This window comes from Vanacampus margaritifer, chromosome 6 (genome assembly GCF_051991255.1).
Source record: "Vanacampus margaritifer isolate UIUO_Vmar chromosome 6, RoL_Vmar_1.0, whole genome shotgun sequence".
NCBI lineage: Eukaryota > Metazoa > Chordata > Actinopteri > Syngnathiformes > Syngnathidae > Vanacampus > Vanacampus margaritifer.
In genome coordinates, this window is record NC_135437.1 from 20,779,512 (window position 1) to 20,807,229 (window position 27,718).

Here is a 27,718-nt window from a genome sequence, read left to right on the forward strand (position 1 = left end):
TGTTAGTAGAATATGAGTAAAGCAGCAAAATCCAGCCGTTTTCATCCATTTCATTTCAGGGGGCGGCCATTTTGCCACTTGCTGTCGACTGAAAATGACAACAAATTAATGTTGCTCAGAGCTCAGGTATCAACCAATCACAGCTCAGCTTCAGAAAACAGGTGATCTGTGATTGGTTGTTGCCTGAGCAACTGTGATGTAACCTTCCGTCGACATCAAGTGGCAAAATGGCCGCCACCTCAGATGGATAAAAACGGCTGAATTTGGCTTCATAACTCATATTTCACAAATGTAATACTAATCAGACTGTCATGTTTAGACTAGTGAGGTCACATATAACATATTATTGTCAATAAATGATTACGGTGGACTTGCACTTTATATAATAACAAGATTCCGTGCAAGTCACTAATGTATTTGACGTCGACATAGAAGCAAATAAAAACAAATTATTCAATATATATAACTCACCATTGTGCCATTACGATGACACCAGTAGCAGTTCTGTGCTTAAAAAAAATAATCAAATTTGCTAGCAGCAAGTCTCAAGTGAAAAAGACAACATGCATTAGTGTTTGTAGGCCAACACAACACTAATACAAAACAAGACATTTATTGTAAAATAGTCATTTTAATTGGAGTTAGCAGCAAATTCCTTAATTAATTTTTTTTAGAGAATTATAGAATAGAATAACTTGGCATGACATTCGACATTTTCAACAGAAAATGTATGGCTTTGTGACTGTCTCGGTTATTTCTAATATTGTATACATTCACAACGAGAGACATAGTGACACAATGCAAAGTCACTACAAAATATTTTTTTTTAATGAAAGAAGCATGGCAAAAAAAAAAAAAGTTAGATTTTGATCGTGCCTGATAAAATTCCATGGACTATATCCATAGTAAGTGGGACATATTTCTTCTCCTTGTCATCCAGAAAATAAAGTGGATCCGTGATAGTGGAGGGGTTGAAGCCCTCTTGAACCAGCCTGGCCTTCACAAGCTTGAAAGTTCCTGTGACATCCAAGGAGCTCTGCCGTGAAAGCAGAAATGAACATTATTTGCATATATGCCTCATTTGGTAACAAGCTGCTTGGATTACCTGAATCCTTATAAAACGTGGCCTGGCGTAGGCCGGCAGGAAGCCTTCAAGGAGCATGAAGATGCCCTCGGAATCAAACGTGTGTCCGTCTTGTAGAGCCACGGCCGCCATGCCTACTCTGCCCTCGTTGCCTGTGAACAAAAATAAATAAATGCCGTTCATTTTTGATCGTTTTTTATTCTTGTAATATCTTAGAAATATATTTTGGGTACGGATGCGGGAAGGTAGAAGCGTGAGGTTCTCATTGTAAAGAGACCTTCCGCTGTAAAAAAAGAAAGTGATGTGGAGGTGGTATTGTGAAATTGGCAGAGCCCCCCCGAAGCGGTTATTTTAGCATGTAGTAAACCCTTGGGAGGTGAGGGAGAGAAAGCGTTTCTGGGGAGACTGTTGCCATAGTTGCGTGTGTTTGGAAGCAATTCATGGATGCCTGGATGGAGGGATGGTCTGGAAGATTTGGTTGAGATGAATGGATGGATGGCTGGAATGATAATGATGGATGGACAGATGGATCGAGGCTGACAGATGAATGGATGGATGGACGGATAAATGGGTGGGTGAGTGATTGGTAATTGATAGGTGGATTAATGGATGAATTAAAGAAAGGATGGAAAGTTGATGGATGGGTGGATGATTGAATGAGTGAATGGATGGTTTGATGGATGGAGGCCCGGACACACGGACAGACAGATGGATGGATGATGGATGGATGTACGGACGTATGTAGGGACTGATGGATGGATGGATGGATGACTGGATGGATGTGACAGATGGATGATTGGTAATGGATGAATTAATGGATGGATGAACAGATGGATGGATGGATATATGCATGGGTGATTGGTAATTGATAGGTGGATGAATGGATGAATTAAAGAATGGATGATGGATGGTTGATAATTGGATGGATGGTTGGATTATTAATAATGGATAGAATGGATAGAGGCCGGACAGATAGATGGATGGATGGATGGACGTATGTAGGGACAGATGGATGGATGAATGATTGGTAATGGATACAGTAGGTGGATGGATGGATGGATGGGTGGATGGATGAATGGATTGACAGACGGATGGATAGATGGGTGGGTGATTGGTAATTGATGGGTGGAGGAATGGAAGAATTTAAGAATGGATGGATGGTTAATGAATGGATGGATGGATGGATTATCAATAGTGGATGGGTGAATGGTTGAATGAGTGAATGGATGGGTTGTTGGATGGAGGCCAGACATGGATGGATATACGGATGTATGTAGGGACTGATGGGTGGATGGATGACTGGATGGATGTGACAGATGGATGATTGGTAATGGATGAATTAATGGATGGATGAACAGATGGATGGATAGATGCGTGGGTGATTGGTAATTGATAGGTGGATGAATGGATGGATGGATGGTTGATAATTGGATGGATGGTTGGATTGGGGGAAGGTAGAAACAGTAGAAATGGATAGAGGCCGGACAGACAGATGTATGGATGGATGGATAGACATATGTAGGGACAGATGGATGGATGAATGATTGGTAATGGATACAGTAGGTGGATGAATGGATGGCAGATGGATGATGGATGGGTGTGACAGATAGATGATTGGTAATGGATGAATGGATGAATTAATGGATGGATAGATGGATGGATTGACAGACGGATGGATAGATGGGTGGGTAATTGGTAATTGATAGGTGGAGGAATGGAGGAATTTAAGAATGGATGGATGGTTGGATTATCCATAATGGAAGGGTGGATGATTGAATGATGGATAGATGATGGATGGATAGCTGGATGGATGAAGGGGTGCAAAGATGATGGGATGGGTGCACGGGTGAATAGAAGGATGACATTGATGGATGGATGGATATTATTTAGATAAGGCTATATGAAGGGATAGTGTGGATGGGTACATGGATTTACCCTGAAAATGTTATTCTTGATTTCAAAATAAAATACTTTTAAATACATTGCACTGAACATCTCCAATTAAGAAAAGCAATTATGGATTTAAAAACAAAAGCATTTCAAGTTAATTGAAATCAAAGTGTATCTGAGGCGGATGCATAGTTGTAGGTAGATTTAAAAATAAAAAAATAAAAAGGCATCTACTTTACCGTGTAACACAAACGACTTCTTATTTGGATTATTTGTGGAACAAACAAAACAAGTTCTGTCACTGACCCACAACAAAATAGGTTAATGTTCCTATTTTGTAGTTCTCTCTTTATGTATCAGGTGTGTGGAGCCATAATACAGTGAATGATTTACTCTCCATTCAGCTCAGGTCATTTTTGACATCAGTGAACTTTACATTCGTTAGACATTTAATGAGTAACAGTAAAAAAGAAAACAAACATTGACATTGCAGGTGGCTGAGTTCTAAAGTGCCGCAATGAACCTCGCTGAATTGACACACGGTATATTCACGCACATTTGGATGAAAGTTTAGGACCTAAACACGGTACATATTCAGCAGCTCTGTTTCGTGTTGACTTTTCAATTGAAATGTTGCTGTCACGAAAACATGCTAGTGGCAGAACGGGTTTATCCACGTGAAGCTCATTTCTTCTTTTTACAGTTGTCGCTTCCTGCTGTGTGTCACAGTGACGTCACAGCAATGTGTTGACAAATACAAATAAACATTTAAATGATGACATCGTTTGGCTCTTCTTAAGCATCCTGATGCATTAAGTTTAGACTAGCACTCAATTAGTTGCTTTAGTTTCTATACTGGTGAAGCTTGTTGATTTTCTGTCGCTGTAACACGTTTAATGAGAGACTGTGCATCGGCATGAATCGCACCTACAGATGACGCCACAAGGGGGCGCAAATTCCACCTACAAACATCAATTATTGACAAGTCATGCCTTTTCACACAATAACACCGTTTTATGTAGCGCTGGATTGTTGTTGTTTTAATCAAGGCATTCTTTAAGTAGCTTGCAATTTTTATGTTTTGTAGAGTGTAGATGTGCTTTAATGTATCAGTCACTCTTATCAAGTTGTTAAGAACAGATGTTTAAAAGGATTCAATGAATTATTGTCTTATTAAAAAAAAAAACTTATATGGTTGTCTTAAGCTAATTTGTCATTATACTGTATCAACAACTTTATCCAGATCTTCGTTAAACTGTTTATTACTTCGCACAACCCCACTATAAATGTTTCTGGCACTCTTTTCTCCATATCTGATTTAGCGCATAGCCTATTTAATGCGACTGCAAATTACCGTGCACTTCCACACCATACACAGTGGCCTCAGTGATGCAGTCAGCCTGAGTGATTACATCAGCTACTTCATTAGTGGACACATTCTCTCCCTTCCATCTGTTGTTAAACAAAAACAAACAAACAACAACATCAGGATCGGCGCAATCAGCTCAAACGGAAGTAAAGAGTAAATTCACCTGAAAGTGTCGCCAATGCGGTCATGAAAGTAAATGAAGCCGTCTTTGTCGATGAGCATCAAGTCGCCGGTGTTGAAATAGACGTCACCCTTTTTTAAGACGTCGTGCAGCTTCTTCTTCTCGGTCTGCTGCAGGTCTCTTGCATACCCCAAGAATGGCGCCTTTACAGATATCTCAGCCACCAGAAGGCCAGGCTCACCTAGCAAGTTGACAGTCCCAAAAAAATAGCTACTTTAAGCGGGAAGGTCAACTTAAAAAAAAAAAAAGAAACGTTTTTTGACGAAATATTCTATGGAGCCCCACTATTCTAAATATAGCATTCTGGTTGATATTGCGTTAGTGTAATATGACTCAAGCAGCAAAATCCAGTCGTTTTTATCCATCTCAGGATATTTTGCCACTTGTTGTCGACTGAAGATGACATCAATGTTGCTCAGGTCGCAGGTAACAGCCAATCACAGCGCAGCTTTAGAAAATAGGTGAGCCGTGATTGGTCGTTGCCTGAGCCCTGAGCAACATTGATGTCATCTTCAGTCGACTGCAAGTGACAAAATGTCCGCCCCGTGAGATGGATAAAAACAGCTAGATTTTGCTTCATAACTTATATTCCAAAAATGTAATATTAATCAGAATGTCATGTTTAGACTGGTGAGGTCACATATAACATATTATTGTCAAAAAATGTTTAAGGTTGACTTCCACTTTAAGGCGAAAAGAAAATCTGACGAGAAAGTGATGTCGACAGTAGTTGGCGCTAGACTGTGCCAGTTCACAGTGACGCACCTTTAGGAACCTGGATGCAGAGACCCGATGAATCCCTCACAGGTTCCCCCTGGTCCACATCATACTTGATCAGTGCGAAGGGATAACGCCACTGCAAGCCAACAAAAAAAAAACAAAGCTGATTGATTAAGAATTAGAGATAAACTTAAAGTGCTTCATGAAGCTCAGACTTACTCTAAACAAGAAGTTGTCTCGTCCCACAGCTCCGATCTTTTCACAGTAATTCATCAAAATGATGTTACCCTCTGTTGCTCCGTAAAGTTCCAGGATTTGAATGTTTCCAAAGCGATTTAAGAAATCTCTCCAAACGTTCGCTCTGATGCCATTGCCGATTGCGAGTCTTACTTTGTGGCTTCGGTCGTTGGGTTTCTATCAGGAAAATAAAGATTTAGTTGGGACTCCAGAGTGCCTGCCTAACTGTTAAAGACACTGTGACAAAGCATTTCTTGACAATAATATGTTATATGTGACCTCACTAGTCTAAACATGACATTCTGATTAATATTACATTTGTGAAATATGAGTTATGTAGCAAAATCCAGCCATTTTTATCTATGTCAGGGGGCAGCCATTTTGCCACTTGGTGTCGACTGAAGATGACATCAATGTTGCTCGGGTCTCAGGCAACGACCAATCACAGCTCACCTGTTTTCCTGAAGCTGAGCTATGATTGGTTGTTACCTGAGACCTGAGCAACATTGATGTCATCTTCACTCGACAGCAAGTGGCAAAATGGACGTCACCCTTGAGATGGATAAAAACGGCTGGATTTTGCTGCTTAACTCATATTCCACTAACACAATATCAACCAGAATACCATATTTAGACTAGTGGGGCTGCATACAACATATTATTCTCAATTTTTATTTAAATAATGTTTAAGTGATAAATGAAGAGTACTGTGCATACCGTTGGTGTGTTGCAGACAAAACGCATTATTTCACCAATGTACTGGATGACAGTCACGTTGTATTTCCTGCAGTCATCCCAGAACTGAGATGAAGAGAATTTACTCTTTAGGGCAACTGTAATACCTGAATACATGACACAAAATAATACATTTAATTGAGCACATTGATAACACTGGTTACCTAGAATGTGAAAAGACACTCAAGATTTGCACTATGCATGGAAAATAAATAAATAAATAAGATGCACAAGTGAATCTTTAGAAGAGTTTCACAGCTTGGGAATATACCTCACCATATTAGTCGTGTCACAAATTGGAAATAATCTTTTAGTGCCACTTCTTGAAACAAAGCAAAAGTAAAAGTAGCTCAACATAGGTTCATCTAAATAAATTAGAATGTCGTACAAAAGTCCATTGATTTCAGTAGATCGGCTTAAAAAGTGAAATTAATGTATTATGCAAATTCAGCTATGGGTTTTGATTCTCTATAAATTATACTGTTATCATCAAAATTGTCAAATGTTTAGTTGGTGTGTGTGCCGTCATTTAGACACGTCAAGGAAACTGCAATATACTCACAACGTAACCAACCACGGCGCCGCCAATGCTTCAAAATAAAAGCTACCAAATAATACATTGACGCCAATGCGTTTGAAAGCTTTTATTTTGAAGTTGGCCGGTGTGGTGACGTGACGGCGAGCTTGAATTGTCTTTTCACAGCTACACATTTCGGCTTACCTTAATACAATTTTTATTATCATTTCAAAATTCCTACCAACATCAACACAACACCATTCCAAAATCATATTCAGTCACTAATTTAGGATGCTAAGTAACCGCAAATTAAATACGCCATAATTGTATATGGTACAAGTCTCCGGCGTTAGCGGCTAGTATAAACAGTGACGTCACTCCATGCGCACAGGACATGAGGCGTATTTCAATGGAGTCGGACATTTCACATATTCAATTCATAATATATATTTTTTATCTATTTATTTATTAATTAATGAACTTTTTCATCACATTTGTTGTTACCCACTACCTAATTTACCTTGGAACAATCAAATAAGTTGAGTACCGGCGGCACTTAAAGCACTGTATAAAAACCAAAATGATAGAAGAAGGCAACGTTTAAGTCTAGACTTTTTCCCATGCCTGCTGGATTGAAAATTTGGTGGCAGAAAGTCAGTCTAGTTTCACTTGCTTGGACCATATCTAAATACTGGTGCATGTATTATTATTATTATTATTCTAGTTGTTAAAATAATACTGTACCTAACTCAATAGCTCCTGCGAATCCAACTAGTCCCGATGTGTGATAAAGAGGGAGGCTGATATACAGCACATCATCCGATGTCAATCCGCAGGAGCGCAGAATCATAGTCATGCGCCACAGTTTGGTATGAGTTAGCACAGCTGCCTTCGGGAGACCTGCTCGAGAGAAGAAGACGGTACAGGAAGTGACAAAGACGTTTCTCATCGCTCCTGGAACATCAACAACCTAATGTGGCTCACCTGTAGTCCCCGACGTGTACACGTAGAAAGCAGGACTGTGCATGTTCAGATGCGATCTTAAATCTTTGGCGAGTGGTTCAGAGGACATATTTTGCATCTTGTCTATGAAGCTGTGCATGCCTGAATTTGTTTGTGGGCTTCCCATGAAGAAGACGGTCACCTGCTGCTCCAGAAGCTCTGGAAGAACCTCCTCCACCGCAGCCTGCAAGTCTGGAGACAAAAAAAAAAATCCCTTACTGATAATTGGGATGAATTTGAGCTCTCCCACACACACACCCCCTACCCTCTGTATGTGTCTTTTGTTGAAATAAGTGAAATAAAATGACATTGTGTGCCGCATGCTTCACAATAGAAATCACTTTCAATCACTCAACCTTGGTTTGTCTTGCTTAGTGTTATTTGTTAAGGATAGCCAAAACAGAGTTAAGAGTGCTGAACATGGGCAGCCTGCCTTGTTTCATTTTAATCCAATTGAGAAATCAACTAATTAGGAAATCATATTGATTGGAAGGAAACATACATCAAGTATATCCGTAATAACAGACAGGAGGTCCTTCAATTAAGATCAATTCATTTGTACGTAAATTGGAATGTGCATCACGGATCCACGCATATCAAACAGTTTTTCAGCAATTCCGTTTTTCTGATATTTTGGGCAGTCCGACGCATTTAGTTGGCTAGCTTTCTCAACCTAAAACCCAACAATACATCTATCCCTCCAGATTTGGAGCGTCTCGTTGTTGGCCACGAGTGTGCACGAGATACGCAGGGCGAGACGACTTGACAGCCAGCATCCGATTTTCCAGGTTGTAGTAATGGCATTTGATTGGCAGTTTCAGTGCATTCGGCGTACACGCCCACAACGTTTGAGAGTGAGAGAACTACTTGATTTTTCATGATTTTGAAGCCTCATTTTATATATAATATTTTATTTAAATTGGGCAAGGTTGTTAACACTGTTCTCCCTTGTTGTGTGTCAAATTTACAAGACATCTGTTTACACTTTACATGGACTTTAAAGATTTGATTTAGCTCAGGAAGTAACATAAGTTTTTTGAATTCACTTTTTTGTTGTTGTTGATGAACAATCTAAATATTATTCTAAAAAAAAAAAAAAAAAAGAAGAAGAAGCGCCTATATACTCATGCACAACGTGGATTTATCGGTTGACACGTTACCTTGAGAGACCAGCAAGACTTGAGCTCCGCTGCACTTGAAGCAGTGCAGCAGAGACTTGGACCTGATGTTGGAGTTCAGGAGAGCCGCCGAACATCCCATCTTGAACAAAGCCAACCAGAGCCACACAAACGCGGGCTCGTTGGCCACGAACAAAGTCACCGTGTCGCCCGGTTTGACCAGGCCGCTTTGCAGCAGCACCCTGGCGGCCTGATTGCTGAGTTGGTCGACGTCCTGGTACGTGAACGTCTCATCTTTGAAGAGGAGGAGCGGCTTGTGCGGCTGCCTTTTCGCCGTCTCCAAAAACTGGTCCACGATTGTGTAGTTGGTGTCGATGTAGTGGAAGACTTTGCGTCGTATTCGCAGAAGTTTCACGATGTATTTGACATCCTGGTAGAGATAAGGGAAACGGGAAAAAAGACACACGGCAAAGACTGCGACTGCGAGGATCATCCACGAGAGCATGTTTTCAACGGGACGCTGTTTGTCTGAGTTCAATCTGTACTAGTCACCTCAATGACACCAGATTTGTCCAAAGGTTATCTCAGCATATCGTGGGCAGGGTTGTTCTACAGCTGTGGGTGGAGGAAAGTAGGATTTGGACAGCAGTCAGAGGCCTAGCTCAGATTTCACAAGAACCCACCAAAACAATAATTACCGAAAAAAAAAGTGAAAGAGTAAACCAATCCGTAATGTGACATTCGTCACAACGTTAAGCTCGCTAAAGTCAATCACACCACTAAAATGTCGCAGTTTAAAAGTTTTGCGCGCTGCCAGCTGGACAATTTAGTGCAGTGATTCTAAACTTTTTGCACGCATAATACTTAGCTTTCCAAGTCATTTCGTGATCTATTATAAAAGGGTGGGAGTCAAACCTTTATGAAAACATTGCTAAAAAGTATAATTTTACTACCGTGGCTTTTCACACGCTGTTTCGTTTGATAAATTCAGCGCCCGACTAGCCAATCAAAGATGCCGTTAAGTCGGTGATATCTGTCCTGACCAATGAGAAGCGCTGTATTATCGGCGAACGCGTAGCACAAAAAAACAACAACTACAAAACATGCATGATAGCGGACTCTTAGACAGGCAAAATGTTAGCTAGCGCCAAGAATTTTGGGAGAAATATTGCTACATGTGAATATTGCTTGAAAATGAATCTTTACAAATCTAGATATTGGTCTGTACACTTTGACTGACACTTTTTTACAAATTATTGACCATCTCAACTGTTGAAAAAGGCTTGCTCTCTTTGAGGATACAATATTGGGTTAAACCAACATGACATTTTTGGGGTCCCCTGAAAAGTAATGATTTGCAGGTACAAGGATTTTGCCTATTTTTAGTAGTTTTAAGTGTTCTGTTCTTTGAGCCTGTAACACTGTAAAGAACAACTGCATATTGTTTTTTTTCATGTGCAAAATGTAACATATAAATCGTCTCTTTCTTAAAATAATGGCCTACTAGTCATTTTTCATCTTTTTCAGAACACACAAAAAACTTAACCAAATACTGATTGGCAAAAAAAAAAAAAGTTTGTCAAAATATGACTTGGGACATTATTTTAAGAGGGTGACAATATGCTGATTTTTCATTATAGGTTATATAACGGCTCCACAACACTATACTTGCCCCATACCTTTAGTCTGTGTGTATCTTTTTTTTTTTTTTTAACCACAATTTTGACATGAAACCCTCCTTAACTTGGCGTAAAATAATACGTTCATTTATTAAAACGAAATACAAAAAAGACTATAAAACAGCATATGTAAACTCAATATCTTATATAGAAAATGTACACACAAACAGAAAACAGCAGAGAGGAATTTCTCTTATTGCATGAGATACATACATAATTGGAAGTTTGGCGAGAGAAAAAAAAACATTAAAAAATGTAAACACTTGAGGATTAACACCCTCTTTCTGAAAACATAGATTTAAATATGAATTGAAATGTAGAATCTCAAAAGTCATTTGTGTACATATTCATAAAGCACAACTCACTACTGTCATTTTGGTTGGTTAAACGGGCTGTCAAAGCCGCTGTCCTGCTGATGCTGTCTCAATTCCGAGAAGAGCGGAAGACCGCTCCACACTCCACTCTGCTTCTCGGCCTCCGAGCCCGGCGTGGGCTCTCTGTGGGTGTTCATCTTCGCTCTGGGGGCAGAGATTTGCGTCTGAGTCCGAGTCTCCTGGGGTATGTCATTATAAACCGTCAGATCGGATGCGTCTGGGATGAGACAATCAAACTGGCTGAAGTCAGCGGCGGACGCGGAGAACGGCTTCACCGACTCCACTTTCCTTCCCGAGTAGGACACTCGAGGGATGTGGAAACTGTCGTACTCACTGCTAGTCAGGCTCCAATTGGTGCGTTTTTCCTCCCTTACCGGAACCTCCTGCGTAAGACAGGGTTTGTTTGGCGTGTCCACGTGGATGTCTGGTTGTCCTCCCTGCAGGTACACCTTCCTGGTCTTGGTCCTCGAGGTCACAATGTGCGAAGAGGCCCCGTGCGGGTAGAGTTGCGCATCTGCCGAGGACTCGTATGCACCAACGTCCTGCTTGCTCACAAATTTACTCCGCGCCAAATCTGACATCTTCTCCCTGTGGGTTCTATCCTCTGTTTTGTTGTCAAGAGTTAGAGTTGATGGGTCCGTCAAAAAATCGGTGTTACTTGCTGGGGAGGGGCCAGTGGTGGACATAACTGTCGTGCAAGCTGTCAACACAAAACAGTCTAAGAATTCAGTATAAATAATAATAATCTGGATAAAGTGCAGCTGAACACTCACTTGGTAAATTGTGATTCTTTGCATGTTTGTTTTTCACAGGTGTCTCCAGTACCTTCGCCATGGCTGCCAACTTGCTGGCAGCATTCATTATTTTCTTTTCAGCCCTGTAGAAGATATCAAGAGCAGCACGATTAACTTCTGTGGTGAGGACGTCAAAATACTTAAGTTACTGTACTTAAGTAGATTTTGCAGGTGTCCGAGCATCACAAGTATTTTTCGGACGACTTGCTACTTTTAATTCCCACACTTGAAAACTGATATTTGTACTTTCTACTACTTTTTCAAAATGGGCTTTTTACCCTTTTTTTTTCTTTTTCTCAATCTTTACAGATGACATGTTAAAAAAACGATAACAAAAGAAAGGTAGACTAGTTCATACTTATTTCAACTGTTCTTCTCAGTTTTTTTCTCTATTCATTTTGCTTTTTTTTTTTAAATACTTATTTGAAATAAATGTATTCATTCATACAAAAGAGGTAAACTAAATTGTGGTTAAGGGTTAGGGTTATTCAACTTAAGGCTTTTTAATGCCATTTAAGATCTTTACCGTAGCAAATTTCATTTGATGACTTTGAATGCTTTTTAAACTCTGCTTTAACTATTGTACTTAAGAACAATGCAAAGTATGTACTTTTTGCATGTACTGTATTTAAGTAAAATGTTAAATAAGTATTTCTACTTTTACCGGTTTCTTTTTACACAAGTATCAGCGATGCGAAGGAATGCCTTGACTTAAAGAAAACTGACGGAATTACCCCGTCGCCTTCCCGCCGTCCTCTAGCAACTCCTGCAGGCAGGTCAAGTAATAGCGTCGCATTTTGCGGGCTGTGTCCTGCCTCTCCCGTTGGACCTCGGTGCGGATCACCTCAGCTGCTCGCTGGCGACTTTCCTGGAGGTAACGCAGCATGTCTCCTGTAAGGCAAACGTTTTGTAAACGCCACTTTGTATTATCCATCCATCCATTTTCTGTGCGAATCACTAGTTGTGTTTTTCTTTGCGTAACTCAAAAATAAAAACGCCTTACTTACCCTGGTGTCATGTTTTGTATATGTGGGTTAACCAGATGGCAACAAGTATTGTATTTTCCCAAAGCAAGTCTCTTGATGACATCCCCAAACTACAACACACTCAACTACTATCTGGTAGTGTTTAATTTTTTGTTCGATCACATTTGAGATTTTTGACTTGGAAGACTTCACTTTAGATCAGCTATGAAATTTTTGGTAGCACACCACATGTCAAAACTCTGAAATGTCAGATTTTGGACACGCCTGTGTGCATCAGTGACTCATTTTCAGAGTTTCACCAAAATATGTGGGAAAAAACACCCCAACCTTGTGGTCCGCCGTGGGTAAAAATGAGCTGCTTTGTCACAGAGGAACAATTTGACTTCACCAACCTCTGATTTTTTCAACAGTCATCAAGTATTGCTGCTTCATTTCTTCCAGGCCCTCTTGAAGATTTTGTTGATGGTTTAAAGCCCTGAAAATGACAACATTGCGTTACTTCATTAGGGGAAAAAAAGCAAACCCATAAATGTAGATGGGGGGGAATCACTCCTGTATGGTGCATTTTCCACCTTACAAAATGCAGCACAATAGACAGATAAATGTATCTGAATTAAATAAATGTATTATTGTGGTAGTAGTTGGAGCTGATCATGCAATCACAACAAACATTTCTAATTTAACCCCTCTCTGAAAGTGTCAGTGGTATATACAGCTTTTGTATTGGATTTCATTAGATTGCACAGGTGTATCTAATGAAGTGTCAAGAGAGTGAGACAAATTCCAACAAACTCCTGAGATGTATGTCAGTAAGGTGTGGTATTCAAGTTCTTTGATTCAATATCCAAGTATTTGACATTCTAATAATGACAAATATTATTTGCGTTTATACTGTGAAAATAACCAGTCTTAAAAAAATAACATCACAAACCCAGCAGTTTCTTTGCTTCGCCTCATTTCTTCCAGTTGTAGCAGATGTTCCTCATTTGCCTTTTGTAATCTGCTCCCATTTTCATCTACAATAAACAGTAATGATTAACACAAAAAAAAGGCTGAAAATATTTTTACGATGTTTCATTAAACTTTACCTTTGAGTTTCTGCATGGTGGTTTTGTGTTCCCGGATGCTGTGCTGGAACTGACGGCAAGCTTTTTCCAAATTTTTATGAAGCTCCTGGTTCTTCTTCTGCAGCTTGCTGGCGGCGTCTGCGCAATCTTTCCTGCTGCAAGCCTGCCCTCCGATCTGGGCCAAAGAGTCTACACAGCACAGAATAGGACGTCATGTAAGTTCTTTGCAAACTGGTTTGAGTGTAGAAAGATTTCACGTTCAATCCACTGAGGAAAAAAAAAGCAATGAGGAATTTCGTACTTTGCATCTTGTTGATTTCTCTTTCGTGCTGTTCTTGTGTTTCCCGTAACACACAGCTCAACTGAGCTTCACTTATCTGTGGGGAAAGAGAAAAAATATCCTCAAATGTAAAGCCAGATTCTTCTTTCGTTTCAGGAGAAGCCAACGTAAACGTACTTTCTTCCAGTCCTTCTTGGCCTGGGACACCGCCCTGTCGACAATGTCTACGCAGCGAGCTTGAATCACGTGCGTCACGGCGCCCTCCGACACGCGCCCTCTCCCGCTCTCGTCGACACTCTGCTGCTCAGTCCTGGCACTCCCAAGAAGCTGCGTTTGAACCTCTGCCAGAGCGCTTTGAAGCTCCTCGATGAAATCTTCCCTCATCTGTCGTCTCTGGGTTTGTTCCTTCTCAGCCTGCTGACATCGCCACTCGTCAAGCTTGGCCTCCATCTGCAGGAGCAGCTCCTTCTTCTGGAGGTCAGCTTCCTCTCTGACCTGCAGCAAGGCCAACTCCTGCTTCTTATGCTGCTCCTGTATTTTGCTTTGGTGTATTTGCTCGCTGTGATTTTGGATAATGGAGATCTCTTGTTGTTTGTCTCTTTTCCAGGCTGCTCTGGCTCCAGCTAGTTCAGCTTTCAACAGGGCGCTTTGCTCCCTTCCGAGCTGCTCCACCCGACACTGGAGCGTCACCACCTTCTCTTGGAGCTCCTCAGTTGTCACGCAGCTTTGACCTTTTAGCTGTTCTTGTTGCTGCTTGTGCCACTGCTCCTCTGCTGCCCTCAGAGCCTGGGATACCTGGCACGTTTGCAGCAAGCAGTGGAAGTATTTTTTTAAACATTTAAAAATAATAATAATAATTTTTTTACCAGTTTAAAAAAAATGAGTCTTTTTCAGAAAATGGTAAGTGTATGCTGCTAAATACAAAGTTGTAATGCTAAAGTATGCGAGCCATCCAGAAGAGTGAAGGAAGTATTTTTCCGGACTCAAAAACAATTCCTTAAATAGAAAATCAACTGCTGTTCGTACCTTATGTGTTTACTGAAAGCAAAATATTGAATTAGCGTGTGTTTATACAAAATAATTGAAAATCCATCTAGCCTTTTTCTATACTACTTATCGATACTAGGGTAGTGGTTAGGGATAGACCGATTATCGGCTGGGGCGATTATCGGTGCGGATATTCATCGGCATCGGCCATTTTGAAGAATCATACGGCCGATAATAGATCCATTTGAAAAGTGTTAACTTCAGGGAACTAATTATTAACATTTTCAGTGATGCTGCTGACCCCAGGGACTCTATGCACCTTCTGTCTTTGTTTGAAATTAAAAAAATTAAATATATATATATATTTTTTAATACTTCAGAGAGAAATTTTAGAAAACTTTATTTACTGTAGAAAACAACAGGGAGCTATTTAAGTTTATATTTAACTTTTGAAGACATGCTACTGCCCCTGGGAGATCCCTTAACTTTTTGTTACAATTTTAAAATGTAATAACGTCCATTCAGCAATTTTCTGGACCGCTTGTCATCATTCGGGTCACGGGTAAACTTAAGCCTATCCCAGTACAGTAAGTAATGGGAGTTCCAAAACATATTTCAAACACATAATCAGATGTATACCTTTTTAGGCAGTCTTTCTCATGCTACCAGTTTCATGCATACAATGCATACAGTAGATTATATAATTAATGAACATGCTATTGTTATTTTTTCAGTAATTACCAGTGTTTTGGTGGGCATGACCTCACAGATGAAAATGTGCTTTTACCTTTTGTTCTATGTATTGTTTTTGAAGCTCTTCCCAGTTCTCTCTCTCTTTTTGGAGTGAGGCTTGGTACTCCGGTAATGAAGTCAAATCTTCAATCCAGTGGTTATAGGCCCTGGTTACGGCACCTTCAACCTGGAACAAGAACATTCCTGTTTACTTCCGAAATGTACATGGTCACACATTTTCATTAATTGTTATGACATGCTTGAGGAAATCTTAAGTACAGACAGACAGTATAATTACAGTATTGACCTTATTAGCCAAGTCCTCGAGATGTACGTCTTGAGTCTCCTTCTGGACTTGTCTCCTGGTTTCTTCCACTGCTTGGCGTCGGACTTCGTCAGCTTCTACTTGCAGCTGTTGTCTCTGAGCACAGAGCCTGGAGTCCAACTCCTCAACGGTAATCGTCAAACCGTTTGCTTCCGGCTCGTCTGTCTGAGAGGATCCCTCAGAGGTCTCGGAGTGTTTTCCTCGCCTGGCTTCCTCCAGCCTCAGAGTCCAAGTCTTCTCCATCTGCACAGAATCGTAACAAAACAAAATGGCCGTGTAGTAATGACAGCTCTGACAAAGAGACACATTCATTTATTTATTTTATTTATATTTAATCATAATTAACTGTATGATTTCAATAGTAACTTGTAATTAATCACAACTATCTGTTCTAAATGTGCAATAAAATAGTTTTTCATACTCTAACATGAAAGTGGACAAATATGGTTACTAAATACAAATGTGGTTGTATCATTTAGTTCATTGATACAGTAAATTTATAGTACCGTAAGTAATTGAGAAAGTTATTTGAAGTTAAAGTTCATTGTAAATTACAACTACCGATAGTTGCACAATTATTATTGCTAACGTGTTATAGTGACTCCATTGCACAACGTTGTACGTAAAATAAAGCATAAACAATGTTTTTATGACAATTATATCAAATTTTGAGTGTTGTGCCTCGTTTTATACTATATATATATATATTTTTTTTTTTAAACATGTAGGCGCCACACAACAGGTACAATATGTGTTCATTTCAAGTTATAGCTAGACCTTTTGCTTCTCAAATGTCTTAATAAGGTAAATGTAACATTATAGACTTCTTAAGAGTAGGGCAGTGCAGTTCTAGTTGACAAAATAAACTACAACCATAATGATAAATATCTCTCTGATGGTATAATGTATAAGATAAGAATGAGTTTGTGTAGTTGTACCAAACAAGAAAGCCATGAGTATAATCATGTATTTTACCATTAAATCAGTTTCAAGGTAACAAGAGAATTCTATATTTTGATATTGAAGATTGAACATACCTCATTTTCTTTCCTCAGTGCAGCTTCCATCGCTAGATTTCTGATGCTATCCTCCAGGATTTCCTTTTCCTTGCAGACAGATATGTAACACTCTTGCACAGCGAGCATCTTGTCACTGGCCTCAGACAGCTGAGTGCTGGGCAGGAAAGAATGCTGAGTGAGCTGCAGCTTTTCACATAGTTCAAACCTCAAAGTGACACCACGGGCACGTCGTACTTCAGGCGCTGGATGTGCTGTTCGTGTTGTGCTGTCAGATGTTCAATTTGAGCGTCGTGTTTCAGCATGAGCTCCGTCCTGATTCGGTTCACCACGTCATCCCGATGCTGCTGATTAATCCGCTGGGATCTCCATGAAGAGACGGACATCATTAACGAAGAGATTCAAAAAGAGTAAATATTGCATTTCCTCCTTACGGTGTCTTACCGTTCAGCGGCCTCCTGCTTCTCTTGGTCCAACTCCTTGATCATTTCTCTCATCTTGACGCAGAGCTCCAAGTTGGCAGACCGGACCGTCTCCTCACTCTGCTGCAGCTCTACAATTTTCTTTTCTAGCACCTAGATTTGAAAAACATCAATAAATCTCCTTATTTTAACAAATACAAGCACCACATTTGAAAAATGATTGATGCTCAACCTCCACTTGATCCCGCAAGCGTCGTTTGTCTTCCTGTAATTGCACCAACTCATTCTGGTCCTCTCCACTCAAGTTTGGATGTTTGATCTGGCTGGACTGTCGAACCTGTGGACAAGCAAGCGTACTTGAAATTTTATCATTCTATTTTTTTTTAGCGTCAATCTTTAATCACAGTGTCTACCAATGAGATGAGTTTGGCTTCATCTAATTGGGTCTGCAGCTCGTTCACTCTGGCTCGACTCTGTTGCAGTTCCTCCTGCAGATGGCTGACCTTCTGCCGCTTTGCCTTTAAACTCCCCAAGCAGCGCTGCATCTCCACTCGGAGCAGCCGCAAAGCCTCATCCTGAGGCAGCTTGGAGTCGGAGAGGGTTGCCAGGGCCATACTGTTCATGCAGAGGAAGAAAAACATTTGAGAAGTAATTGAGAGATTTTTTTTTTTATGTTGACATTAACTGTCTGGATAAGTACCTGTGAAGAGAACCATTTTTCAAAGTGGTTTTCTTAAAGCCTAACGCCAAACAAGATTCAGAAAGTTGGTTCTGGCAGTCGCCATTGGGATCCAATGCAATAACGCCATGTTTTAATGCAGATTCATATAACATAATCTGCTCCTTCAAGTCAGCAAGATCCTCCTTCAGAGTAAAATAAATAAATCAATATATATATATATATATATATATTAGGAACATAAACATAAAGGCATATATAATTCTTCATTTTGAGACACAAACCTGTAAGATTGTGTTCATATCTTCGCTTAGAACCTTGGCTTTTTGAGCCTGCTGTAATTTCAGCTGGATCTGACTCATTTCCTGTACAGAACCTAAAAAAAAAATCAACATAAATCAGAGTAAAGCAAAAGAAAATCTGCGTGTGTCCCCACTTGTATGACAACTTTGGCTCACTAGTCTGCAACAGCTTGGCACATTGCTGCTGACTCTCCTCCAGACTCTGCGTGAGAGCTTTGACCACTCTGGCTCGCTCGAGTTGCTCTTCTTCTCTTTCCCGTTCCAACTGTTTCACCTGCTCGCGGAACCTCTGGCTAGTATCCATCTGAAAGTATATCATGACAAGAGCAGGTACATTTATTTGCTATATCATATTAAAGCAATAGGCCAAAATGTATGTATGAATGAAGACATAAGAAATGTATCCTATTTGACTGGATAGCACCAAACTGAGCATCAAATTGATTAAAGTATGCAAAATAGACTGACCAAGCCAGAATTCCAAAACAATATGGATTTTATTCTTTTTGTATTCATATTGAAATTGCGAGAAGGGTGTGGTATCTTTCAGTGTTCACTAAGTACAGTTTAAATGCATCGGGCTGGAAAAGGGGCCTCAGTTATACCAAAAGTAAAGCAAATTGGTAAACACTACAGAACAGACAGCCTCCTGCTGTTAATAAATTAAAAGGCCACTCACACGCACGCACACACACATAGAAAATAACAAATAAAAAATAAAAAAATAAAGCGAGCAATGATGATATGTCATGTCAACTCGGTAAAATTACCGAATGAACAATACTGAGCTCTTCAGAATAAAATATATATATATAATAATAAAAAAATAATAATAATTAAAAGGCCAAACCTGTTCCTCCAGCGCTTGAGACCTAGCGTCAAGCTGCTGCTGTAAGACCAAGAGCGCGGCTTCATGCTGCTCCTTCATGACGGTAACATCTCTGTCGTGCTGCTTACGTGCTTTGGACAGAGTGTCCGAACGACACAGCTCCAACATTTGCTGCTTCAAACTGTCCACAGCGGCCTCGGCCACCTTCTGCTTCTTTGTGTTCTGAAATCATTATTAAGAGTTCACATGGAAGATTTCGGACCAACTACTTGTGTGTAGGCAACTATGTCAGTGCATTGATTGAATTATACGAATTAAAACCAATTTAGTGTGAATCGTTTCAGCTCCAATAACGATACCTTTGTTCAATTGGACAGCTTACCTCCTGGTCTCTCTCATTCAGGGTCCGTATTTGCTGCTCCATCGCCTTCACTTTGCTCTGCATTTTAACCTCCCGATCTTTGGCCTCGTCCAGGAGTCGACTTGACTCCTTAAGACTCACAACAAAGCCATCTTTCTCATCTATGCATAAACAAATCAAGACTTAGCGTGGTGCATTTTGGCATCGGGCAGGGAAAATGTGAATTCAAAAAAAAATGTATAATCTTATTGTAGTCCATGTAATGTCAAGTTTAAACTCCCTTCTCTTAGGACCAAAACATTAAATGTTTAAGTGATGAAGAACAACCTTAACATGTCTACAGGCTTAGTACAACAATAGTACAAAATCTAATTCAAACCCTCTTTTTAATAAGTAAATATTGCAAGAAAAAAAAATACCTTTAGCAATTGCCAACTGGTGCTCAAGGTATCTCAAACTGCGCTTTGAATCCTCGAGCTTTTGCTCCAAATCCTCAATTTGCCGTTGATGAGCCTTGTTAAATATCTGCAGTTGGGCAAGCTGCTCTTTCTCAGCAGTTTCTAAAAGGCAGCACAAAAAGATCGTCAATCGCAGAAACTTAAAATGGTTTGGAAAGCCAGTAAACCTAAACGGTTTGAAGTCCCTGCCTTTGAATCCTTGATTAACAGCATAACATATACATCCATCCATTTTCCTAACAGTGACATTAAAAACAGCCACGAGAGAGAGTTAAGTACATTGGCAACATTATGAGACTTACGCTGTGTTGAGTCGAGGAATTCTCTTTGCAGTTGATCAAATGGATGATCTTGGCGTGTGACCTGCGAGCTCAACGTCGGACGCGGGGGAACGTGAGGATTGTAGCTCGCCGTGTAATTATCCGCACGTCGGTCCACTGCTCCAGACTTTGGATTCAAAACAAATAAACAAACACAGGAAAGTATGTTTAAAATAAAAATACATCTGTATTTTTTCGTCACACTGTACAAGAGGTATTTATTGATCTTTTCTATTATACATGTTTCAGATTGGAAAAGTAATAACCAGTTACTGTCCATTTAGATGATGAATCACTTTAGAACTGTAAAGTTATTCAGAATTTATTTGCCGTATGTACTGTATGTTAGGCAAATCACACCAATTGATTTATTTGTAGTTTGATGTATGATGCACCACAAAATACTGAGAGGTGCTTCAAAAAAGGGGTTAACATTACAGTATGATCACTTTTCTGGTGAGCACAACAACCCACACACCGCAAGACAGAATCAGCCTTACCTGAAAACGCACTCTGGGATTATTGCCGTCACCGTAATCGCATTTATCGCTAGCTCCTTCTCCATTATAGTTTACAATGTTATTAGCACGAGGGTGTAGCTCATATGGATCATCTGTGACGTCTGTGGATGTTTCTGTTCCCGTGCTGTTGTGTGTGTAGTCTTCCTGGGAGAACGCCAAATCATGTGAATGTTGTTTCCATATGTGAGCCGGAGGTTGAGTTTGAGCATGACGCTGGTGACCGTTGATCTGAACTCCTCCATCCTTATAAGTAAAACCATGGGGTTGTTGATCATAGTCTGCTTCATAGCTCTTTAAAGAGACATCAAGAGCGCGGTAGTTATTTTCTATTCAAATGAAAAGACAAAACGATGCTAAGTAGTAATAAATAGTAAATACATAAATAAACAATAAAAACACCATGCCTGCTCATGAGAAGTTGGCCTGGGATGATCTGAACGTTGATCAGTCCATTTGGACTGTGGGCTGTATAGAGACACCAAAGAAACATAAATATGCAAATCTACATATTAAATACAAGGGATGGACATTTCACTCAATTTCATTTGATTGACTATGGGGAAAATTAACAACAACAACAAAATCACAAATCGAATCTAATTATAATAATACATTACAGTGATCTGAAAGACTAATCTAAGTTGCCATAACAACGATAGAAATCTGCATATATCAACTTTCCATATGTGACGGTCTTTTTGAAGCCAGTGATTGCCAATCAGTGGCATCCCAGTGTGTCATGAGATCTCTTCATTTATCCAAATAAAAATCATATTTAACAATAACAAATACTGTATATATTTGCTCATCTATCTAAACATGTAATGTATAATGACAGGAATAACGATTAACTGCTCTTCCATTAGATGGCAGAAGGTACAATAAATGTGTTGCCATTCATACAATCAAATAAGTCATGGCCTCCTGTGAGAATATCAGCTTTGTTTTCACGCAGGTTACCTTTACCTGATTCCCGCATTTTTATTGCTGCAGGTGGAGGATTCGAGCTCTGTGGAGGAGGAGTCTCGGCTATCCTCCAGCATGTCATCTGGTAGGTCAGCGAGGAGCTTGTGGAGCTGCAGGAAGAAAAAAAAACTCAAGGTAATGAGTAATCATGGTTGCGCCGCAACCAAGGATAATAAAGTAACACAGAGAAGAAAAATGTGTATGCCAATTCAATGTCAAGTATAAAAAATGCTAATTGCAACCTCAAGAAGCAGCACTTTATATACACTATACACATTAATTCAAATAATACATTTTGAAATTACTTTCTCTTATAAATGGGCTTCTAATATATTAAAGGTATAAAGTATGCTTATTCACATCAGAATAAAACAGTATTTGTAGCACAGTATGCTTTTAGTGACAAACACAATGTACAGTATTGTCTCCACATCAATCAGATAATTGCCCTTCGTAACACACTAACAAGTATATTCTACTTGTGCATTCTTTATTGATAGGAATGGACAAATAAAACCAGCTGGACTTACTTCCCATAAGGACCGTTGAATAGTCTTTAAATCCTCCACCGTGTCCTCAACCAAAGGACCCATTTTATCCCATTTACACATTTAGCAAAAGACCAAGAGCGAATCCAATTCATAACATGCTAACCAATTATCACCAGAGGAAACTTTTCAAAACATTCAAACAGTCCATGGCATGTCGTCGACTCCCTGCAAACTCATGTGCTTTGCTCCGAAAGAACTCGATTCATTGTTTGAACAAAACATATAGCAAAGCTAAATGGAGCAGAAACATTCCACTTTCAGGCAGGAAACATTTTCCACTTGATCAGCTAATCTATAAAACATAGGATCCATTAGTAAAAGTGAATGGTAGATGATTAATAGATTCCCAAAATCCAGTTAGTTGTTGCAGCTCACCGGAACATTATTCTTCATGCTTGCTCTTAAGTGCAAGAGGCATCGTGAACAAAACAAGTATTGGTGAGAAAGTAGGTTAACCACATGGCAGCTACAATTCAGTGACACACCAGGAAGGAGCAAACAGAGCCAATAGTAACACAAAGCAACATATTGAGGGGATGAGTCATAACAACAACCCTGCATACCGCCCTAACTGTGAAGGTTTTATCAGCTATTCCTCAAATAGTTCACAAACGAGGACACGTTTGAAAATCACAACGAAATGTGTAATGAAATGATCGTTTTTTTCCTATGAGCACAGTTAATGTGAGTTTATCTCATCATCGGATGCTGGTTGTTCTACGAGACACGTTTGGATGTTCCGTTTAACCGTCCAAGCAAAGAAATCATGGTGTTATTATTCTACCTCTTGTTCTCTTGCATAGTCGTCTTTGTCGTATTCGTCTTCATCCTCCTGGGTTTGGAGAGCAGCACTGTCAAAATCTATTGACATGACGGTGTATGCTGCACAGGGAGATACAGTACGAGTTCATAATGACGAGATATGTATTGTATTTTTATCACATGCAAAACGAAAATAGAAATCGCGTAAAAGTGATACCAAAAAGACAAAAATGCTTACCTTTGGGCACGAGGTATAGATTTCCACGTGGTAACTCCTCTTGAAATGACGTTAGTGTGTGTTAAATGTTTGCCCCATTGTTGTTTACGGTGCATCGATGCTAGCTAACCAGCCACTTTAGCGCCCTTTACTGTTAAGGAACAAGACCTCAAATACGAACGGGTCGTTTTTCAAAAGTTTACGCATATCTTACTTTGGAGCGTGATTATTAACTGACCCGCTGTTAGTTTAACGCCTCATTGGTTGTCATTTGGCCCAGCACTTTGCGTCGCAAGCTAGCTAGCAGTGAAGCTAGCAGCGGCTAACCGGTTGCTCGCTAGTCCTCGCCCACTTTGAAAAGTCGCGCGCACTGCTCGCGCCAATGAAACCCACTTTGGACGTCGTTGATGTGCGCAAACCGCACTAACCTACAATCACATCACACGTTTACATTGGTTGGACAGCGAATTCCGTGGGAAAAAAAATCATAATAATACTTATATGTATTAAGTATTTTGTTCTGAAAAACAGACGATACGGGGGAGATATGATGTCCCCATGGTAACGTGTATCTTGAGTTATGGGTAGTGTAGTACTTTTGTCGACCGCCATCTTTGAAGTATGTCGTGATGTCATTACTACGATTGGTCGCTCCCGCCTCCTTTATTCATCAGCGTTTCCGTGTTCGTATCGCCCAGTTCCGACTGTTCCAGAGTCAGTTATTATGTTAGTTTGAAATGCGCCATCTTAAAACTCACGGTTAAAAACTGACTCTGATTCAGCACAATCGGTATCCCGTCAGCTGATCGCGGCCAGGATACCAGACAGGACCCTGAGCTGTTCTCCGTGACAGAAGATTACATTCATATTGATTTGATCTAAAATGGCCACGAATCCTCCCAAATTGAAAGTTTCGGTCATTGATGATGAAAGGTGAGTATATTGACAGGTACTTTGAGGCTAAAGAATGAAGGAAATTGACTTAGCTGAAAGTATTCTTTCTTTCTTTAGGCTGCAAAACTTGAAAAAAACTTTTGAAAGAGAATATGGAGGATCACCGCTTTTCTATGCATTTGCACCCGGAAGAGTCAATCTCATAGGTAACCGAATGTACTCTATTGGATGACGTAAATAATGAATAACAGGAGTGTAGATGTTGACAATTTGTTGTATTTCTTTGATATGCATTAGTATAATATTAGGGTGTACATATTATGTGGCTTCTTATAATAATAGTATGTCTTCACTATTAAATTCTGCTGGTTTTCTTCATTTTCTTCCATGGTACAGGAGAGCACATTGATTACTGCGGCTTTTCTGTGCTTCCAATGGCTATTGAACAGAATATCATTGCCGCTGTCTCAGTAAATAATTCGGGGACAATCCAATTGGCCAATATAAATCCTCTCTACAAGTAAGACCTTAAACATTTCCATATGTCTAACCACATGACTATATACTGCAAGCATCATATATAATTTATATATGGCTGTTTTTATTCTGCAGTAATATCGCTGTGTCCTGTTCTGAGGAAATAGTTATTGACAGAGCTAACCCCAAGTGGTATTATTATTTCCTATGTGGAGTTAAAGGCACTCAGGTATGACTTGGACCTTGATCAGACTGTCCTGTATACCAAACATAAGGTCCATATTTCATAAGTGCATTATTATACTTTGCCTCTTGTGTTCATAACAGGAGAAGTTTGGGATGACAAATTTACCGGGAATGGCGTGTGTCATAGACGGAAACATTCCACCAAACTCCGGCCTGTCCAGTTCTAGTGCACTGGTTTGTTGTGCTGGGCTCGTAACAACAGAGGCAAACCAGAAGTCCCTCTCCAAAGTAATCCTAAATCCAATAATTCCGAAAATACTATGATAAGCAGTGTAAGTGCTTAACAAACCAATTCCCCATCTTCCTCTGTATTTCAGGTAGCTCTCGCAGAGACATGTGCCCAATGTGAGCGCTACATTGGCACCGAGGGAGGAGGTATGGACCAGTCCATCTCATTCCTGGCAGAGAAAGGAACCGTACGTAAAATAATTTAAGTAACATTTTAACATTCTTAGGCATACAAGTTTAACTCATTCACTGCCATTGACGGTTATAAAGGTAAAAAAAAATCATTTAAACTATTTCTATTAGTTTAACATTTTTTTCTACTTTTGTTACCAAGAGTATGAAAACCTAGATTTTTTTTATTGTACATTTAGAACAGATATAAAATGTGTGATTAATCGTGAGTTATCTATTGAAGTCATGCGATTAATTACGATTAAACTTTTAATTGCCTGACGATTAATCACAAATTAATAACAAAAATCACCAAAAAAAAGTTTAACTAATAGAAATAGTTCAAATGAATTTTTTACATTTACAGTCGTCAATGGCAGTGAATGAAAATAGGGTAAGTCTTTTACACTATACAGTAGACTGAATTTGTTGTGTGTGATGTGCCCACCAACAGGCAAAACTGATAGAGTTTGATCCATTGAGGGCCACTGACGTCCATCTCCCTGCCAGTGCTGTGTTTGTGATTTCCAACTGTTGTGTAGAGATGAATAAAGCGGCGACTTCTCATTTTAACATCCGCGTGGTGGAGTGTCGGATTGCGACAAAGGTATAAACTCATGGGAGTCTAATGTCTAATTTAATCAGAAAAATATCCAAAATATATATATTTTTAATTATTATATCTTTGTTTATGTTTTAATATTAGATTTTAGATTTTTTGTATTTTTATTTTTTTAAGTTATTTATCTTTATTTTTTAAATCAAACAAAAGGATGTATATAGTTTTCACTAAGGTGTGCCTCTTGTGAACACAGATGCTGGCCCAAGCCAAAGGGTTGAACCCGAACAGGCTTTTGAAGCTGGCCCAGGTGCAAACGGAGATGGATGCATCTCTGGAGGAGATGCTGGCTCTGGTGGACGAAGTTCTACACCCTGAGCCGTACAGCCGAGAGGAGATCTGTAAGGTTCTGGGCGTCACCTTCCAGCAGTTCTCCACAGAGTTGCTCAGCGCAAATACTCAACACGGTGAGCAAGTAGAAAACTAGTATCCTGGAACACTTCAACGAAGACAGTGAGAAGCGTGAATGTGATTATTTATTTATTTTTGGGTCGTTCACAGTAACACATTTCAAGCTGCACCAGCGAGCCAAGCATGTGTACGGCGAAGCTGCACGTGTGCTGCGCTTCAAGAATGTGTGTGATGGCGCACCTACCGAGTCTATTCAGTTACTGGGTGACCTGATGAACCAGAGCCATGCGAGCTGCAGAGATCTTTATGAGTGCAGCTGCCCGGAACTGGACCAACTGGTAGACATTTGCCTGTGAGTACAAAGTCTCACTTAATCCAAAACATGTAGACTCAATTTAGATGCGGTTAAATTCTATACAACCCTGGTGTGGAACCAAGTATCTTTATTTTGGTCTTTCTAACCAGTGTAGTTTTATAGATTAAATGAGTTAAACACATCAGGAAATGTCTTTACAGATTGAATATAGCTACATATTATTACGTACCAAAATTGACGATTTGTATTTTTGACGGGCTGCCTAATGCATTATGCATTCCTTTTACTGGCTCATCTTGATACTGCTGATGTGCAACGAATGAAAGGTCATTCGTTCAGCAGCAGCGAATAGCCTTTATCATTATAAAAACAGCATATCTTAAAAAGCTTTTCCTTGTTTCCCATCCTGACAGGAAATCGGGTGCTGCAGGCTCCCGTCTGACAGGAGCAGGTTGGGGCGGCTGCGCCGTGTCCATGGTTCCCATTGACAAAGTCCAGTCCTTCTTGCAAGCAGTGAGGGAAGCCTACTACCTCCCTGATCCACGAAGAGCAGCAATGGAAAAAGAAAGTTTGTTTGTGTCAAAGCCTGGAGGAGGAGCCGCAATTTATCTAGAAAAATGACGCGTATTGTTAAAGTCAAAACTCTATCTAAAATATACTGTATTCACTTGGATGAAAAATGCATTAAAAAAAATAAGGTAGCAAATATTCAAAGACAAAATCAGAAGTGATTCATGGTAATAAAGGGAATCATTTGAGATTGTGATTATCTCTAACGAATATAATTAGACTTAGATTTTACTGGATGGGTGGTTAATTTTGAATTCAGCCATATTCCTAGTTATAATAGTCCGTGCATCCTTATGCAACCTTATACAGATCTCAGTTGTTTTACTTCCCTTTTTGATAATACAATATGTAATAGTGTTTTCCCA

The 27,718-nt window shown here is 39.7% G+C and overlaps 3 protein-coding genes across 4 annotated transcripts; 1 reads left to right on the forward strand and 2 right to left on the reverse strand.

Annotated features, from left to right (window-relative positions):
- Positions 1 to 611: 611 nt before the first annotated feature.
- Positions 612 to 9,794, reverse strand: LOC144053880 (long-chain fatty acid transport protein 2-like). Its single transcript, XM_077568752.1, has 10 exons — positions 8,896 to 9,794; positions 7,718 to 7,927; positions 7,478 to 7,633; positions 6,199 to 6,323; positions 5,464 to 5,658; positions 5,290 to 5,380; positions 4,507 to 4,705; positions 4,329 to 4,426; positions 1,106 to 1,236; positions 612 to 1,036 (listed from the first exon to the last, which is right to left on the reverse strand). The coding sequence occupies exons 1-10, from the start codon at positions 9,356 to 9,358 to the stop codon at positions 860 to 862; spliced, it is 1,845 nt and encodes a 614-aa protein (XP_077424878.1). The 5' UTR covers positions 9,359 to 9,794; the 3' UTR covers positions 612 to 859.
- An 809-nt stretch (positions 9,795 to 10,603) lies between these two features.
- On the reverse strand, positions 10,604 to 24,406 carry cep152 (centrosomal protein 152). Of its 2 annotated transcripts, XM_077568139.1 has the most exons (28): positions 23,503 to 24,406; positions 23,287 to 23,384; positions 21,952 to 22,061; positions 21,390 to 21,450; positions 20,965 to 21,276; positions 20,447 to 20,591; positions 20,106 to 20,246; positions 19,708 to 19,847; positions 19,347 to 19,547; positions 18,653 to 18,800; positions 18,479 to 18,570; positions 18,216 to 18,379; positions 17,929 to 18,130; positions 17,748 to 17,852; positions 17,538 to 17,668; positions 17,331 to 17,459; positions 17,115 to 17,250; positions 16,060 to 16,320; positions 15,808 to 15,939; positions 14,211 to 14,828; positions 14,055 to 14,130; positions 13,775 to 13,942; positions 13,618 to 13,702; positions 13,079 to 13,161; positions 12,435 to 12,591; positions 11,680 to 11,783; positions 11,281 to 11,606; positions 10,604 to 11,050 (listed from the first exon to the last, which is right to left on the reverse strand). In XM_077568139.1, the coding sequence occupies exons 2-28, from the start codon at positions 23,371 to 23,373 to the stop codon at positions 10,928 to 10,930; spliced, it is 4,437 nt and encodes a 1,478-aa protein (XP_077424265.1). In that variant the 5' UTR covers positions 23,374 to 23,384; positions 23,503 to 24,406; the 3' UTR covers positions 10,604 to 10,927. The 2 variants fall into 2 exon arrangements, with proteins under 2 accessions (XP_077424265.1, XP_077424264.1); XM_077568138.1 differs by having other exon boundaries at positions 10,604 to 11,606; positions 23,503 to 24,401.
- galk2 (galactokinase 2) lies at positions 24,076 to 27,549 on the forward strand. The gene is made up of 10 exons (XM_077568141.1): positions 24,076 to 24,414; positions 24,493 to 24,581; positions 24,772 to 24,895; positions 24,988 to 25,081; positions 25,180 to 25,326; positions 25,416 to 25,514; positions 25,952 to 26,104; positions 26,313 to 26,523; positions 26,618 to 26,819; positions 27,197 to 27,549. Exons 1-10 carry the CDS (start codon positions 24,365 to 24,367, stop codon positions 27,402 to 27,404), a joined length of 1,377 nt encoding a protein of 458 aa, XP_077424267.1. The 5' UTR covers positions 24,076 to 24,364; the 3' UTR covers positions 27,405 to 27,549.
- Positions 27,550 to 27,718: the final 169 nt, after the last annotated feature.